The following is a 16510-nucleotide window of genomic DNA, read 5'->3' as shown; positions in this document are numbered from 1 at the left end:
TCAATGCTCACATCAACCTCTGTAACTGCAAAGTCAACACTTGGATGATATACCCTTGCAAAGTAATCACTTAGTAACTAAACTATTTCTTCTGCTTTTGTCACATTCCCACCATCAGCACTGAGTAAAGTCATCTTTCCATAATCATTCTTTCTCTTACTTGCTAGCAAAAAAACTGTTTTGGATTTAATTTGGCCTGCTTGGCTAATTTTCTCTCAAAATCTGATTTAGCCTTTCTTACCATTCTAATTACTCTTCTTGCTTGTGCATTATATTGTTCATAGGTATGACAATCACCTTGTTCTTTATATTCTTCCACAATGCTTTCTTTTTTTTCAGCTCCTGCTTTATAATGCTAGTCATCCACTTAATCCCTACTCAGTCTATCCTCCTGACCTCGTTCAAACAATCCTTGATCGCTTCCCATGTAGTTTGTTATGTCATGGCACCGCTCCAAGTTTCCCCCTATGTATGTCATAATTACCAGCTTTGTACTTCTGCATAAACCCCTTTCCTGACTGAAATTTCCACATAGTGAGCAACCTCCCAGGACAGGACAAGATGGTATGGTCACTTTTCCTGATTGGAAATAGATCTGATGCAATTAGCAGATGCAACACCCTCAAACCCCTGGTGCTTTCCATAATGTACTATTTCAAGTAATTATCCCTTAGTAGCTGTATAAATTCCATTTCCATTTCGTTATGTGCCCTTTTCTCCTTAAAATCTATATCACCATAGTTGAAGCCTCCCATGGTAACTGCTTGGCCTGCACTCATTGTGCTAATTTACTGATGCATGCTGTCTACATCTTTTTCTGGACTCCCAAGGTAACCAATAATGTATTTTGTCCTATTGGCCTCTATCTCACACCAGAAAGCCTCAAATGAACCATTTCCATCTCATTTACAATCTTCCTTAACTTCTATTTTTGTTGGTTGAAGTTCTTCAGTTACTACCATTAATAATACGCCTCGTCCTGCATTATTTCTTCTATCTTCTCTGAAAATACAATATCAATCACATTCTCTGACAACCAGGTCTCATTGATGCCAATAATTTTTGGCCAACTTGAGCTGACCAATGTTAAAAATAACTCCTTTATTTCTGATATTTCATGCATCGGTGCACATGCATTTAAATATCCCCTTGGCCACCCAATTACCCCTTACATAATGTCATTATCTGCCCATTCAAAACCTGAGAAACTGCACTCAGCTCATCACAATCATTCCTGCAATCATACTTATCTGTCCCAGGGGTAGGCTATTTCCACCTAGTCATTACCGCACTCATACTCATTTGTCCCCGGGGGTAGCTAGACACATGCTTGATTGTCCTCCCCCTCCCCAATATCTCTAGTTTCCCTATTTTTGCATTTTCAACCTCTGATTGCAACACTTTCTCCAATCACCTAACTCCAAAACCATTTAAGTGCAGTCCTCAGGCATATACAGGTCCTTGCATCTATCAAATTCACTCCAAACATGTATCAACTGCTATATGAAAAATGAAGAAATATAATCTTCATTTTTGCTTCTTCTAACAATCTTTCATATTTTCTCTCATTGCATATTTCTCACCTTAACTCATTTGTGCCTGCCAAAACAATTAACTCATTCAATTCTTTCTCCTGCAAACTTACAGCTTCAGTAACATCCTTTATCTTCACACATGGAAAACATGTGCAAACAATGCCTGTGAAGAATTCCACATAACATACAATTTCTTTTGGTGCTGGCTATTCATTATCCCCATTATTACTTTCAACCACTTCCTTCAAACTCTTATTCCTATTTTGTGCACTATCATTCACTGCTTCCGTGTTTACCATGCATTTCAGATGGCCCCACAACCAAAAGTCGCATGGATTAAGATTAGGTGAATGAGGTTTATCTGATGTCAACCTCTGATCAATAACCCCGTTCACCTGAATGAGGTTTTTATTTACAGAAGGTAAAAATCAGTACAAAATTCTGCAACCAGTGGATTTTTGGTGCTACAAGTGCGTGGTTTGGGATTCATTAAGCAGTATTGGTTAGAAAAGACACAATTAAATCAATTTTGGTGTTCGTATAGCTTACAGATATGGCTCAATATGTGCTCCTTTCAGATTCCGTGAATTTCATTTTCTAAAGTGGAATGCAACAGATCTGCATTGATTTTTCTCGCATGCTGCACTATTCTGTCTTTCAAGGTTACTAAATCAGGAACATGTCCTTCATACACCACGTGTTTCAGATGGCCCCACAATCAAAAGTCACATGGGCTGAGATCAGATGAACAAGGTGGCCATGCTGTGGGAAATTCACGACTAATCACTCTGTTTTCTGTGAATTGATTTCCTAACATTTGCTGTACTGGCAATTCCATGTGAGGTGGTGATCTATTCTAAATGAATATGGTACAGTCAAGGCATCTTCGCTGCTGCAGTTGCAGAACAACAAAGTTGCACAGCATCTCTCGATACCTAACAGCAGAGACAGTACAAGTCACTGGTCCTGTTAGGCGAAATTCTTCAAAAAAAGATAAATGATGCAGTGAAACCACACTGACTTTCGGAGAGTGTAAATGCTGCAAATCCATTTCAGTTTTCTTTATATCCACCAACTCATCAGTAGAAATAGTGAGATTATGCAAATATCGCACAATTCTAGTACCAATTGTCTGCTGGTGGCAGAATTTTGTACTTTTCTTTTCTTTTCTGTAAATCAAAATCCCATGTTCCAGAGCGTACTTACACCAAGTTTGGTTTAATTTCATCCAATACAATTTTCACTAGAGGGTTCTGAACAGCTGCTCTTTAATTATGGCCACCCTGTATTTGACAAGAGATTATATACTTGTTTTTAATCCTATACCCAAACATAATCATGAAGTATCTTCATTACATTTGGAAAAAAAAAACATTATGGGAAAGGTCACTATTCACACTAGTTTCAACCTTTATTGGGATCTCTATTTATTATATAGTGAATTGCTTTTAGAATAATATTGTGCCTGTATGGCTTTAGGCATGAATGGTTTGCCAACTCATTGCCAGTCTTTTTATGGTTGAGTAGTTAACATATCTGCTTTCCAACCAACAGACTGTGTCCAGATCCTACCACACGAATGAATGTTTTGTGAATGTCTTTAGATGTCTGATGAATTTCTCCAGTGTGAGACAACTCTGCTTAATGGAGGCCTCAAGTGGTCTCTAGAGTTTCAGAATTATTTAATCCTCAGCCAGCCCATGGTTGATGTGTTGATGTACTATAAGCTTACAGCATTTTGTGGATGGGATTCACATAAAAAGGCATGTTTATCTATTTCTTAGAGTGAAAGTCAACTATATTAAGTTTGTACACACAAATCTATATCTACAAACTGTTAGGTAATGAGGATGTGATGTTAATACTATACCTTGCAATTCCCAAACCTTAAGAGTAGCAATTTCTTTCATGCTATCCAGTATATGAGCTTTGAACTCATCCAAAGATTTTGATTTTTCAGGGTGTAGTTCTCTAATCAAGGTTAAATATCAAACACAGTTATCAAATTATATGCAAAAATATTTCTTAATTCTAATAAATGTCAAAATTAAAAATTCACAAAGATAATGCAAAATCAAAAATATCACCTTATGACATCTCAACCAAAAACATCTTTAGAGGTTGCCATGGGTTAAATTATAAGTTAATTTATACCTGAAGCCATCTAGTAACTTAACAAACCTAGATGGAACTTACCCTTATTCTGAAATTCAAGTTTATTCAAGTCTGGTCATTGTTCATCAATGACTAGACCTGATGCAGGATGTGATGCTTCTGTGTTTAATTTCACCTTGAATTTCGTTTTCTGCCATAGCACAGGATGGCTTTGTTGGTTGCATGATGATCTATTCTGATTTGTGTTCTCTCTTCTTCTCTATGTGTAAAAACAGAAAAAAGGAACCAAGCACTTAAATACCTCAGTTGTACCCTATATTAATATCCTCCCCCCACACCAATGCTAATAACCATGAAAAATTAAGAATATGAAGGAGTAGTAACCCTGCTTCACATCCGGCATATAATAAAACATCCAAAATACTAAGAAAATATGGCACAAAAGTGGCTCTCTTATGTAAGATCAAGATTTTTTTAAGCATCCTCCTAAATACCCCATTCTCTTAAAAAGCAAGAGGGTCAATAAAATCCACTGTTCATTCACGACACATGCTATCAATATAATGGATCAATCTGGAGAGCTCTGCATCTTAGAACATTAAAGACAGAAAATAAGCAAAATCTTAAATCCTGAATAGCCTATCATGCTTATCATCCTGTACTATGGCAGAAAACCTCTATGCTGTCCATAAATGTCAGCATAAGGATTTGTCAGAAAATTCAACAAAACTTCAGAAATATAATGCACGCCTATTCAGTGCAATAAAAACCAAGCCATCAACCTATATCATGTTTAGACATGATTCATCAAAAATGCACAACACTAGGGTTTTCATAGAACATGCTTTCAGAAACACTGAGCAAGGGATCCCTACAGGAAGCTATGCCTCCACCAGGATACCTCTCAAGGTCATCAGTACATGCAAGCTTCTGCTCAGCAGTATACCATTGATGAGCTACTAAAGCAGTTTTTTCCTTAATTACTGGAAGCTATGCCTCCACTAGGACAGCTCTTAAGGCCATTGGTACATGCAAGCTTCTGCTCAGCAAGATACCACTGACAAGCTACTAAAGCAGTTTTTTCCTTAATTATGTGGTATAGTTCGCCCACCGATTTGAGGTCCCTCGACACTTCTGCGCATCTCAGAAAAAGAAGAATCCATTCCGATAATAGGGTAATCAGTCCGTATAGTGGGATGAGTTGTTTATTATTACCGGTCGGAAAATTAACTTCTCTTTTATGATTATTGTAGTTAACTATGTTGCTTGTATAACAGTTGGAAAAGTTTACCTATAAAGCACGTGATTTCGCGTGTTGGCGACCAATTCGGACGTCCTTCATTTCTTTCTCCCCTTCAGCATGAATCGACTATTCTTGGAAAGACGCGAAGCAGGGACCTGGAAACGGTGGGCGAACTATATACGAGTTAGGTTCCAAAAGTTTCCGGCCTGACATAAAAAATTGGCACCAATTTTAAAATGGCATGCATGACAGACAGCACCATCTATGAGGAAGTTTAGTGTACCAATTTCAACTCTCTACATGCATTGTTCAGTTGGAGACACACGTTTGACCAACAAATGACATGCTAAGTGGCTGAAATGTTAAAAATTGAGTACTGCACTGTGAAAAAGTTTTTCACCAAAGAAGGGTTTTCTCCAATCAAACACTGATTGGATGGTATTTATAGGGAAGCTCTCCACTGTGGAGGAATGGGAAGTGATGAGTGAGGAAAATGTCTCTCTTGATGAGGAGGAACTGCTCAATGACAGATGCCTGAAGCTCAAAGAAATCTCAGCAAGGTTGGGCCATTCTATAACAACCATCTTTCACATCATTCATGAGAAGCTTCACATGACGAAGGTCAGTGCAAGGTGGATGCCCCGATTTCTCTCTTCAATTAAGGAGCATCGTGTGACCTGTTCCCACAAGTTTTTAGAGCTTTGCCAAGGGAATCAGAGAAGTGCTGGAATCCATTGTCACCGAGGATGAAACCATGGTCCTCTATTATGATCTGATCCTCTTTCCAAAAGGGAATCCATGGAGTGGCGCAAACTATGCGAAGCACCATGGAGGAAAGCTAAGGTCACTCAGTCCACCAAGAAGATTCGACCATTGGGATTGCCTGGAATTCTCTTCATTCACTTCAAAGGAAGGAATACCACTCTGAATGCAGAACACTATGCTTCACTTGTGCACAATGTCATAAAGGAGAAGAGGCATTCCTTGTCTCTGTGGTCATGGTGTTCACCTGCTTCACAATAATGCTCTAGTCCATATGGCTATTGCTGCAAAAGCTGCAGTGAAGAACTGTGGCTTCCAGAAGATTGAACACCCACCCTACAGCCCAGATCTAGCACCCAGTGACTACTATCTATTCTCGAAACTGAAGAAAGATCTTCAAGGAAGGAAATTTGCAGATGACAATGAAGTGAAAGATGCAGTTTTAGGCCATTTTGCAGACGAAAGTACAGAGTATTTTTTCAAGGGCATAGAAATGCTAATTCAAAGATGTGAAAAGTGTGTTGAAGTAAAGGGAGATTATGTTGAAAAGTGACACAGTTGTCTCTTTCTATCAGCTCTAAAAGTTAGCAAGGCCAAAAACTTATAGAACCAACCCTTGTATATACCAGTACAATCAAAAATTTTAGCACAATGACAGAAGTCTAAGTTGAACCTCACAATTTTAGACCAGATAAGAATTTCAAATGGTTATCTTCATAATTTATTTTTTTAATTTTCTTACATGACATTGTTTTCAATCTTATGAACCAAACATACAAGTAAGAATATCTTGATTCCTCATTATACTTTGATTGGTCCAGGGTTTTTAAATAATAAGCCAAATAATAAATAAACCATCCAGCATGCTTTCATCAAAATCACCAGTTTTATTTTATTTTATTTTAATACAAAAGCATTAACAAGTGAACTGAAAACTGATTTGGGAGAAAAAATCTAGCAAAACTCTCATCATGCCCAAATAATCTATTAATAAGAGAAGTAAGAAGAATGATAACAGTGAACTGAAAGACAAAAATGCAATTGGTGAGTTGATGTTGCAAGTGGTATGAGTGATTACAAGAATGAAATGGTGGAAGATGAAGAGAATGATCTGATGGTAATGGAAAAGATAGCACAATTACATGGAGTTCTTCAATTGAGTGGTTTGAGAAACACCTGATTGATGATATGACACAGAAGTTAAAGAGGCAAATGCAAGCGGAGAGAAAGCAGAGTGTGAAAAGCATAAGAATAAGGACTGAATTCTGTATGGTGATTCATTAATAAGAGGAGTGCTTCAGGAGAATGACAAAATCGTGTTTTCCTGGTGCCAAAATTAAATATTTTCATGATGCTGTAAGAATGCAGAGAGTGAAGGTAAAAGAGATGTTTATTTTGCTGGTACAAATGATTTACGAGGTGACAAGTGTGGTATATGAGAAGATATGAGTTGCTAGTACATGCAAAAAAGAACAGTGGGAAAGTAAAAGTTGAGTCTGTTGCCATAGTATGAGAGAAAGATCTAATACGAAGAGCTATGAATGCAAATGAGTCAGTGTGCAGATTGTGCAGGAGAAATGGTGTGGAATCTGTGAATGTGTGGAGCGATTCTGATGGAAGGAAGGATTTGTATAAAGTAGATGGCTTGTATATAGTACAACTGAGGTATTTAAGTGCTTGGTTCCGTTTTTCTGTTATTACACATAGAGAAGAAGAAGAGAGAACACAAATCAGAATGGATTTCAAGTCAGAAGTCTTGAGGAAGTGTTGTTCAATGAAGTTGGTAGTGCAGAGTCAGGGAAACTATAATGTTTAGGCAGGGGATGCAGAGAAGTATGAGTCAAAGCAACCTAGATGTCAGTGAGTAGGAGAGTGATCACATGATGTTAGATGCAGTAGCCTAGGATCTAAGCTTTAGCAGGCTAAGCAACAGAAGATGTAAGGGAGGTTGTGGGATGAAACGGGTATTGAAGTATTGCAGCAATTTTAGACTGATTTCCAAGTTAGCATCAGCTTTAGACCATCAACCTTTAGCAGAACATAATCATACAACTCGTAAAGACATTATTCGTGCTTATCTCTTAATGGGCATGATATCACCAGCAAACTTCAGGATTGTCTCCAAAATGTATTTTCTGAGCTGCTGCATCAGCCTCGAAGTCCACCTTCACGTAGGCGAATGAAAAAGAGGGCTTATGCAGAAATGCAAGCCTAATATATAAAAGAATTGCAGGATATGTGCAAAGACTATACTAGATGGGGCATCTCCACCTCCCCTCTGAAGAACTGCACAAAGATTTTGTGGAATTTTGGAGTACTGTCTTCTCCACTCCACTACCACATTTAACTGATCAAAACCAGCCTTGTGTGCTTGGGTCTGTCCCTGAATTAACCATTTATTCTCCCTTATCGCATGAAGAAATTGTATCAGCTATATCCCCCCCTTGTAATTCAGCTTCTGGCCCTGATGGCTTTCCAGCATCACATTTAAGGAAAGTGCCCATTGAGATCCTTCAAGATCTTCTGAACATTTTCCTATCAACTAAATGTCATTCCACCTTATTTACGGAACTCAAGAACTATATTTATCCTTTCTTTGAGGCTTACACGGTGATCAGAATACATTTTGGAATATTATGGAGACAAATATCGTGTTTGAGTAAAACTTTAGTTTAATATAAATCAAAATCAACACTCGACGTTTCGACCTTTATATCAAGGTCATCTTCTGGAGCATATACACTATATACAAGTTGCACTACAATCTACATGGTTTGTTAAAGTTACTGACCAACTGTTACAACAATTATTGGCCTGACGTCTGGTGAAAAAAAAAACCTTACTACATTAAACCTTACAATGGTAGTAAAACTTTACAATGGTAGAGTCCTATTATTAATATTATCTATTGGTTGTAACATTACATTGGGTTGAGGAGCAACAAGTCTATATATATATATATATATATATATATATATATTAACAACATGATTGTACATATAATTTCAACCAGTCGGTTTGAAGTGGTTTCCAATACTAGCTGAAGGTTGCCTATAGTTCTGAAGTATGATAGATACTAACTATTACGTAGGCTGAATATGTGCCATCCAGATTCTTGGAATTTTCATGCCACCATTATTGTTGATATTTGGGTGATTTATCAGAATTTCACGGGCTTCCTTAAATTTTCTTTCATACCAGGTTTTTGTATGGTGTAAAGAGCAGGTACTTTTCCAGTTAATTTGGTGTAAGGTGTTGAGAGTGCGATCTGAAAGGCCTGCTTCACCAAAATTGTTATATTTGATATGTCTTATGTGTTCTTTCTTATGTATAGGGATTGTACATCCAGTTTCACCAATATATGGTAAGTTACAGGTGCAGTGGATGCAATAAACTTCAGGATGTACCAATGGGAAGAGAAGATCCTTAGAGGAATTGAATATGTTTTTAAGTTTTGTAGGTGGTTTAAAGGTGACATTGAGATTATAATTGTGTAGGATTCTGTTGATTTTTTCTGATAACCCTTTAATGTATGGGATGGCTATGGTTTTACTGTAATCTAGATTCTCTTTTGATGATGTTTTATTAAGTATTTTATTAATGGTATTTTTGTTATAGCCATTATTTATAAATGTGTCGTTGATGATTTTTAGTTCTTGTTTAAGAGCTTGCTGGTTAGAGCAAATTGTTATAGCTGTGTTTTTAAGGGTGTTAATGACCGCATATTTTTGTGATGAGTGGTGGTATGAATTAGCATATATTGGCCAGTGTGTGTTGGTTTGCAGTAGACCGTGAAGGATAGACTGCCTGAACTGTATTTATCCCAAAGAAGGATACTGCTAGTAGAGCTGCGGATTACAGGCCTATTACAGTTTGTCCTGTTCTGCTTTGACTTTATCATAAAGTATTAGTCAAGAGACTGCAAAAGCATATTCAACATCGCATTTGGCAGAGAGCCTTTGTCCATTTGGATGGCTGCGCTGAGAACATCTATATTCTTTCCGCCCTCCTTTCCGATTCCCACCCATGTCTAAGTCTTTGTTTATGGCTTCCCTGGACCTTCAGAAAACTTTTGATATAGTGTTTCCCTTCCTGCTCTTTTAAGAGCACTATCTATTGCAGGTTGTCGAGATTCTTTTTCTTTCGTGTTTTAGAGTTATACTCTAATTATTCTCTAATATTAATATAAGGGCCTGTGTGACTTCTATTCCCACAGTTCGGGGTATTTGCCAAAGCAACCCTTTATCCCTTCTTTTCTTCAAATGCATCACTGATGAGTTTCTTCGTTATCTACCTAACCATATTGGTTACTCTCTCTTGATGCTTCTTCTTTTAATGCTATGGCCTTTACTGATGACCTTATTCTCGTGGCCTCCACTAAGGTTAGCCTGCAGAAACTCCTTGACAGGGCAGTAGACTTCTTTCAGTTAGAGGTCTTACCATAAATGTGGAGAAGCCCTGCTCATTAGCACTTGTCCCTTTGAGGCATGACAAGGAGTTAAAGGTTGAAAATCTTGAGTTTTTCCTGCACAATAGGCCATTGCATGTCCTGGAGGAATGGAGATATCTTGGTATCTTCTTTACACCAAAAGGACAGTCTTCTATTCCCTTCTCTTTAGAAAATGCTTTATCTTTAAGAAAAGCTCTCTCAAACCCCAGCAGAGGCTTTTTCCTCCTTTCAAATTATTTGCTCCCCAGGTACTATCATAAGTTGATACTCAGGCGTACCATTATCTCAGTACTGTCCCATATGGATAGGGCTATTTGCTCTACCGTTTGTTCATAACTTAGGCTTCCTTTAGATACTCCTATTGCTTATTTTCATTCCATGGTGAAGGATGGCAGATTTGGTATCCCTTCCCTCTGCTGGCTTAATCCACGCCTCCATTACAATAGAATTAAGAAGTTAGAAGTATCCTCTTCTCAAATTTGCAGAGATGCATTTCATTGTCCTGCTATCCAGGAAGACGTTCGACATACTACAGGGTGGACCAAATATCAAGGTCAACTGATAGAGACTGTTGTCAAGAGGTGTTCCTTGCAAAGATTTGTTGACTTGTATGACTCAATTGGTCCAATCCCTAAGAAACCCTGTCGTGTTTCTTAGGGATTGGACCAATCACTATGTGACGAGTTAAAAAAGTGTAAAAATCATCTTTTCTATTTGGCAGACCTATATTCAAAATTTAACGAATTACAGAAATGTCTGCAAGATAAAGATGTTACAATTATTCAAGTCCCAAACAATCCTAATAGGCTTACAAGCTAAAACAGGCCTATTTAAATCTTCATTGGCATGTAAAGATTACAGCTATTTTTCAAACTTATGGCAACTAGAAGATGGAGAAGAAGAAAGAATGTCAGACTGTGACCTAGAGATGTACATAAATCACCTAAAAAAATTAAAGGAAGACTTTAAAGTACGTTTCAAGGACATGGAGAAAATGCACATACCAGACTGGATTGTTAAACTGTTTGATTTGGAAATAGAAAATGCAGACACTGAATTTGACTTACAAGGTGAGCTCGTTGATATGTGTGTGTGTGGATCTCTTAGCTAAATTCTTGTTTTAAAACAAAAACCTTAACTATTGGAGCAATGTAATTACTAATAATAAATACCCTAAGCTTAGTGTAACAGTTGAACCCTTTTTACTTGCATTCCCAAGTTCATATACATTGTTGAAGCAGGTTTTAGCCATGCAAATTAACTTTACAAAGGAGAGGAACAGAATGAACCTGGAAGAGCATGGTGATTTAAGGTTAAAACTCACCAATATTATCAAATAAATATTGATGCAATGACTACTATCCATCAAACACATCCTTCTCATTATCATTCTAAGTAAATAAAATGTAAGTAAATTTTTAATGTTCTTTATAAATTTCTTTAAATATTTCTTATCAAGAAGCAGCAATGAAGTAAAAGGGTGAAGGAATTATTTTTAAATTGAGAAATTTATTTAACATGATGGGGTTAACGAGGGATCAAGGGATCAAACTTTTTAGACCATTGACCAATGAAGGGTCAATGGTCTAAAAAGTTTGCCGACCGCTGATCTAGGTGATGACGATGTGATGACTGATGGGAGAATAGAGATAGAAGAAATGGAAGTGCTTAGAATAAAAAAAAATTGCATAGAATACTTGAAGTAGAAAAAGCCATCAAAAGCCTGAAATGTAGGAAGGCAGCTGGAATATATGGTATTCGACCAGAAATGTTCAAGTATGGAGGTATAAAAGTCGTACAGTGGTGGCACTGCATAGTTCAGAAGGCCTGGACAAGGGGAATTCCAGATGATTGGAGTAGAGCTCTCATAGTACCACATACAAAAAAAGGAAATAAAACTGAATGTGAGAATTATAGAGGTATTTCCCTACTGAGTGTTCCTGGTATATGTATGCAAGTATACTTCAGAAATGGTTGAGAAGGATTGAGGAAGGGAAGGTTAGTGAAGAACAAGCTGGATTCAGGCCAAATAGAGGCTGTCAGGATCAGATTTTCACTTTATTCCCATGATTTCTCCACAAATAGTAGAGAAATCATGGGAATATAACAAGGATCTGTATTTAAGTTTTGAAGATCTGGAAAAGGTATATGACAAAGTGCCAAGAGCAAAGCTATTCAAACCGCTACAGTTGTATGGTGTCAATGAGGCATTATATCAAGCAATACTTAGTCTTTATTTGAGTTGTAAGTCAGCAGTAAGAATTGAAGGAAGTACAGGAAGATGGTTTAATGTTATATATGGTGTCACACAAGGATGTACATTATCCCCTCTGTTATTCATTATCTATGTGGATCACATTATGAAGGAAAGCAGTAATAAACTGATATCAAAATTGGAGATGTTGATGAAAATTGGATAATGTTGGAGTCTTTACAGGTAACAGATTGATTTGGAGGAAAAGTGTAGATAAAAAGTTAGTGGTGATGTACGTTTTTCATATGGTACTGTCACAATATCCTGTATACCCCTTAAGGGTACATGTCAGGAATTTGATGATTAGAATACTGTAGAAGAACCTCAATGTGAACACACACATGGGATTAGATAGGATAGCAGTCCAAAGATTATGAGAATGTGCAAGGGAATTATCATTGATCAAGCTGTTTAGTTTAAGCCTCATGGAGAGGAAAGGGGGACAAAATAATCCTGCTGCATAAACAAGGCTACAAGATGGAAGTAGCAAACTATAAATTAATCATCATCTCAGTGGTGGTTAAATTATTGGAGAAATTGGTGAAAGAATTCATGACTGGGTGGATAGGAATATATTTTATAATGGACAACACTGTTTTGTGAAAGGCAGGTCTTGACTGAGTAATCTGCTTACTATTTAAAATAAAGTGACAATGGAGTTGGATAAGGAAAATTTGTAGTCAGTGGACTCTGCAAAGCCATTTGACAGGATTCCACATAGAACTCTGTTGCATGAATTATAGCAAATGGAGATGGATATGAATCTGGTAATTTAGATCAAAGAGTGGTTTATGGAGGAACTGAGTACAGCAGAAGAAAAGTGAGTGTGTAACATAAGGCTCAGTAATTTGTCCTCCGTTGCTTAATTTGTACATCAATTGTATAGGAAATGATCTGATGGAAAATATTCAGTTGTTTGATGATGATGCAAAACTGAAAAAAGTGATTGATGAAAATCACTCTTCCCAGAGTAAATGAGGGTGTTGAAAGTTTTTATTTGGTTATACTATAAATTAAAGATGCCAAGAAATTATACTATTGGTTTCATCCCTTATCCAAGTGTAAGTAAATGAAGTAACTTCACAACTGGGTTACTTGTATACAGAAGCTAATGGCTTCACATCAATTGACTTAGTATCCCATAATGCAGTGCACATATCCTTATGAACATGTATATGCATTATGGGAGAGGCTGGAAACGTTGAAACCCAGACTGATTTCAACATTTATTTAGGTCTCATTGGTGGGAGCCAGATCCAAAAGTGATACCAAGTTGAAGTAATGCAGAAGTCATATTTCCACATACGAGTAGTCCTTACTTTTGATGAGGGATTAGAGACAGATGTTGAAAGTTTTATCACTTGGTAATACTATAAACTAAACATGCTAAGAAATTATATTCTTGGTTTCATCCTTTATCCAAGTGTGAGCAAACAAAGTTTGTGCATGAAGTAACTTCAAAACTGAACTACTCATTTTAAAATTGGAAAGTGTGCATTCGTTATTATGCTGGTTCATGGGTTGCTGTATACTTCTGGTAAATATGAGTAGATTGTGAGGAATTAATGAAGATGAAACTTGAAGTAAAATCATTCCTTGCTTTTTGTTACACTGTAGAGGACACTTCATCATTTCAGCTGATCTTTGAACTTTTGAGTAAAATCAGTAATCAATGTGGAGCATTTTAGTTTGATGCCATTCTACTTGCTGTTTTCTTTCTGTATGTACTACCAGTCCTGATTTGTGCTTACAACAAAAAACAAAGCATCAAGTATGATGACAACAAATTAAAATGCTCCACAGAGATTACCATTTTCTTTCAGGTGTTCAAAAAATAATCTGAAATGATCAAATATCTTCTATGGTGTACCAAAAAACAAGGGATAATTTTACATGGTCTTCATTAATACATCATGACACACTCTTATCTACTTGTAGTATACAGTGACCCATGAACCAGTGGTCAGCATAACAGCAAATGCATGCTTTCCATTATTTAAACAAGTTCAAATATTTTCACTAGAGAAGTTTTTTACTTGTCTAGTTTTTTAGCTTATTCATGTTATTTCCTAATTAAGTGAAACAAAGCATTATATGAAACTAGTCAAAATAAGAAATAGTTTCTATTTAGCATTTTGTTTGTGGTTAAATATTGATTAAAATATTTCTAGAATGTCCTATCTCCACAGAAGCTTACGCAATGAAATAAATATTGTAGGTTCTTTATAGATTTGATAAAACTCATGGCTGTATCTGATCCTCCAGAGACAATTATCATTCACCGAGCCAAATACTTTTCTAAGATTTTCCTTTCAAAGGCTGAAATCAAATTCTCTACCTTTGCCATAAATATCCAAGTTTCACATCCACAAACAACAATTGGACAAATTATCGATTTATATATTTCTACTTTAGTCTTCAAATGGAGGTCATTTGAGCTGGATACATGAAAGAGATAGAGAGAGAGAATTAAAAGCCTGATTGCCCCTCTTTATTCAATTTTGCACTTCTACCATCTCATTGGGTTGACTGGCTTATATCATTACGCTTAAATATTAAATTGTTCCACATTTTCTATCTCAAGGTTCCCAAAATTCATGCTTATATCAGTTAACCGATTCTGCCTAGGATTAATCATTATTTGAGGTTTTTTTATTTTTAAAGCATATATCATATGCTAATTTTTCTAATGACAACTATGTTTCTTCTGCTTTGTTTAGTTCTTGACATGAATCAATATCATATTCATATGCTACAATCTTTGTTGATTTATTTATTATAATGCCTTTGCCATCTACTGGCACCAACTGGATAATGTATTTCAAATCTAAGTGTAAAACTATTGGAGCTAGTCTATCTTCTGGTTTTAATCCTTGAGTTATTGAAAGGAATTTGCTAAATAACTTTGTATTATATCCTGTGCTTTCGAATTTTCTCTTGTTAACATTTTAAGTCTTACTAGCTTATTTGGTATTTTAAAGTGCATAATCTAATATACTTTCTCTATTAATGCTGCCATATGGTTGTTGGAAATCAATAAAAAAAAAAGGTTAAAAATTTATATCAAATTATCAAAATTTCTCTAACAATTGTTTAATGATACATATCTAATCAACTGTAGATTTGCCTTTCCTGACACCTTGATAGACACCAATTAACTTCTCCATAAATGGGTTAAATCTGTTCTTCAAAACAGAAGTACTTTGTATCTGTACATAACAGAGAAATATCTCTTCTAATTTAATCTGTTTTGTCATTCTTTTTATATGTCGGGCAGATCAGATTTTTTCTCCATTCTTTTGGCATTTGCTCTTTGTTCCATGTGATTAAAATAAATTCCTATATTTTGTCTTCTACTTTCTTTCCTTCTACAAGAATTTCAACTATTTCTGGGGATTTGTTGTTCCTGAATGGAAGTACTATATCACTAAGCTCTACACTAACCATTACTTATGCTACAATTAAAGCACTATTTAAATGGTGTAAACAAGACATCATCAAATTCATGCCATGTACCCTCAAGGGGTGTACAGGATATGATAGCACTACATGAAAAAAAATTGCATCATTACTAACTTCCTATCTACAATTTTCCTCCAAATCAGTCTGTTACTTGTCAAGACTCCAACATTATCAGATCTTATATTTCTAAGGTCTAAGGCACTTTGTACCGTATCAATCCACCTATATCTTGGTCTTCCTCTGGGTCATTTTCCTGTCAACCTGAAAGAGAACACTTGTTTTGCTAATCTTTCCTCACCCATTCTGTTTAAGTGACCATACCACCTGAAATTAGCTCTGCTAACGCATTCCTGGATGCTGACAATGTCAAGTTCTTTCCTAATATCCTCGTTTTTAATATGATATTGCCATTGATGCCATCTGTTAATGCCTATAATCTTTCTCAGGACTCTCATATTTGTGGTCTCTAGTCTTTGGTCAAGTGTTTTACTTCTGACCCAGCTCTCAGATCCATAAGTTAAAACTGGTTTGAACACTGTCTTGTATACAGCTAATTTAGTGTTCCGACTAATTTCTCTCTTATTCCATATGAATTTATTCAATTGACTTCCCACTATACCAGATTTGCTGATTCCGCTGTCTATTTCTATATTGAATTTACCATCTTCACTAAAAATCGTGCCTAAGTA

The 16510-nt window shown here is 36.3% G+C and overlaps 1 protein-coding gene across 4 annotated transcripts in view; it reads right to left on the bottom strand.

Moving 5' to 3' along the window:
* Positions 1 to 16510, bottom strand: part of Uggt (UDP-glucose-glycoprotein glucosyltransferase) — an 835069-nt gene that overhangs the window by 669442 nt on the left and 149117 nt on the right. For all 4 annotated transcript variants that reach the window (XM_090403047.1, XM_090403050.1, XM_090403049.1 and 1 more), the window contains exon 9: positions 3406 to 3506. In XM_090403047.1, the coding sequence (XP_090259173.1) occupies positions 3406 to 3506 (101 nt within the window). The remainder of the gene's footprint in view (positions 1 to 3405; positions 3507 to 16510) is intronic.

This window comes from Typopeltis vanoorti, chromosome 13, assembly GCF_054136105.1.
Source record: "Typopeltis vanoorti isolate ZY-2024b chromosome 13, IOZ_Tvanoo_1.0, whole genome shotgun sequence".
In the NCBI taxonomy this organism is placed as follows: domain Eukaryota; kingdom Metazoa; phylum Arthropoda; class Arachnida; order Uropygi; family Thelyphonidae; genus Typopeltis; species Typopeltis vanoorti.
This window is presented reverse-complemented; position numbering and strand designations above follow the sequence as displayed.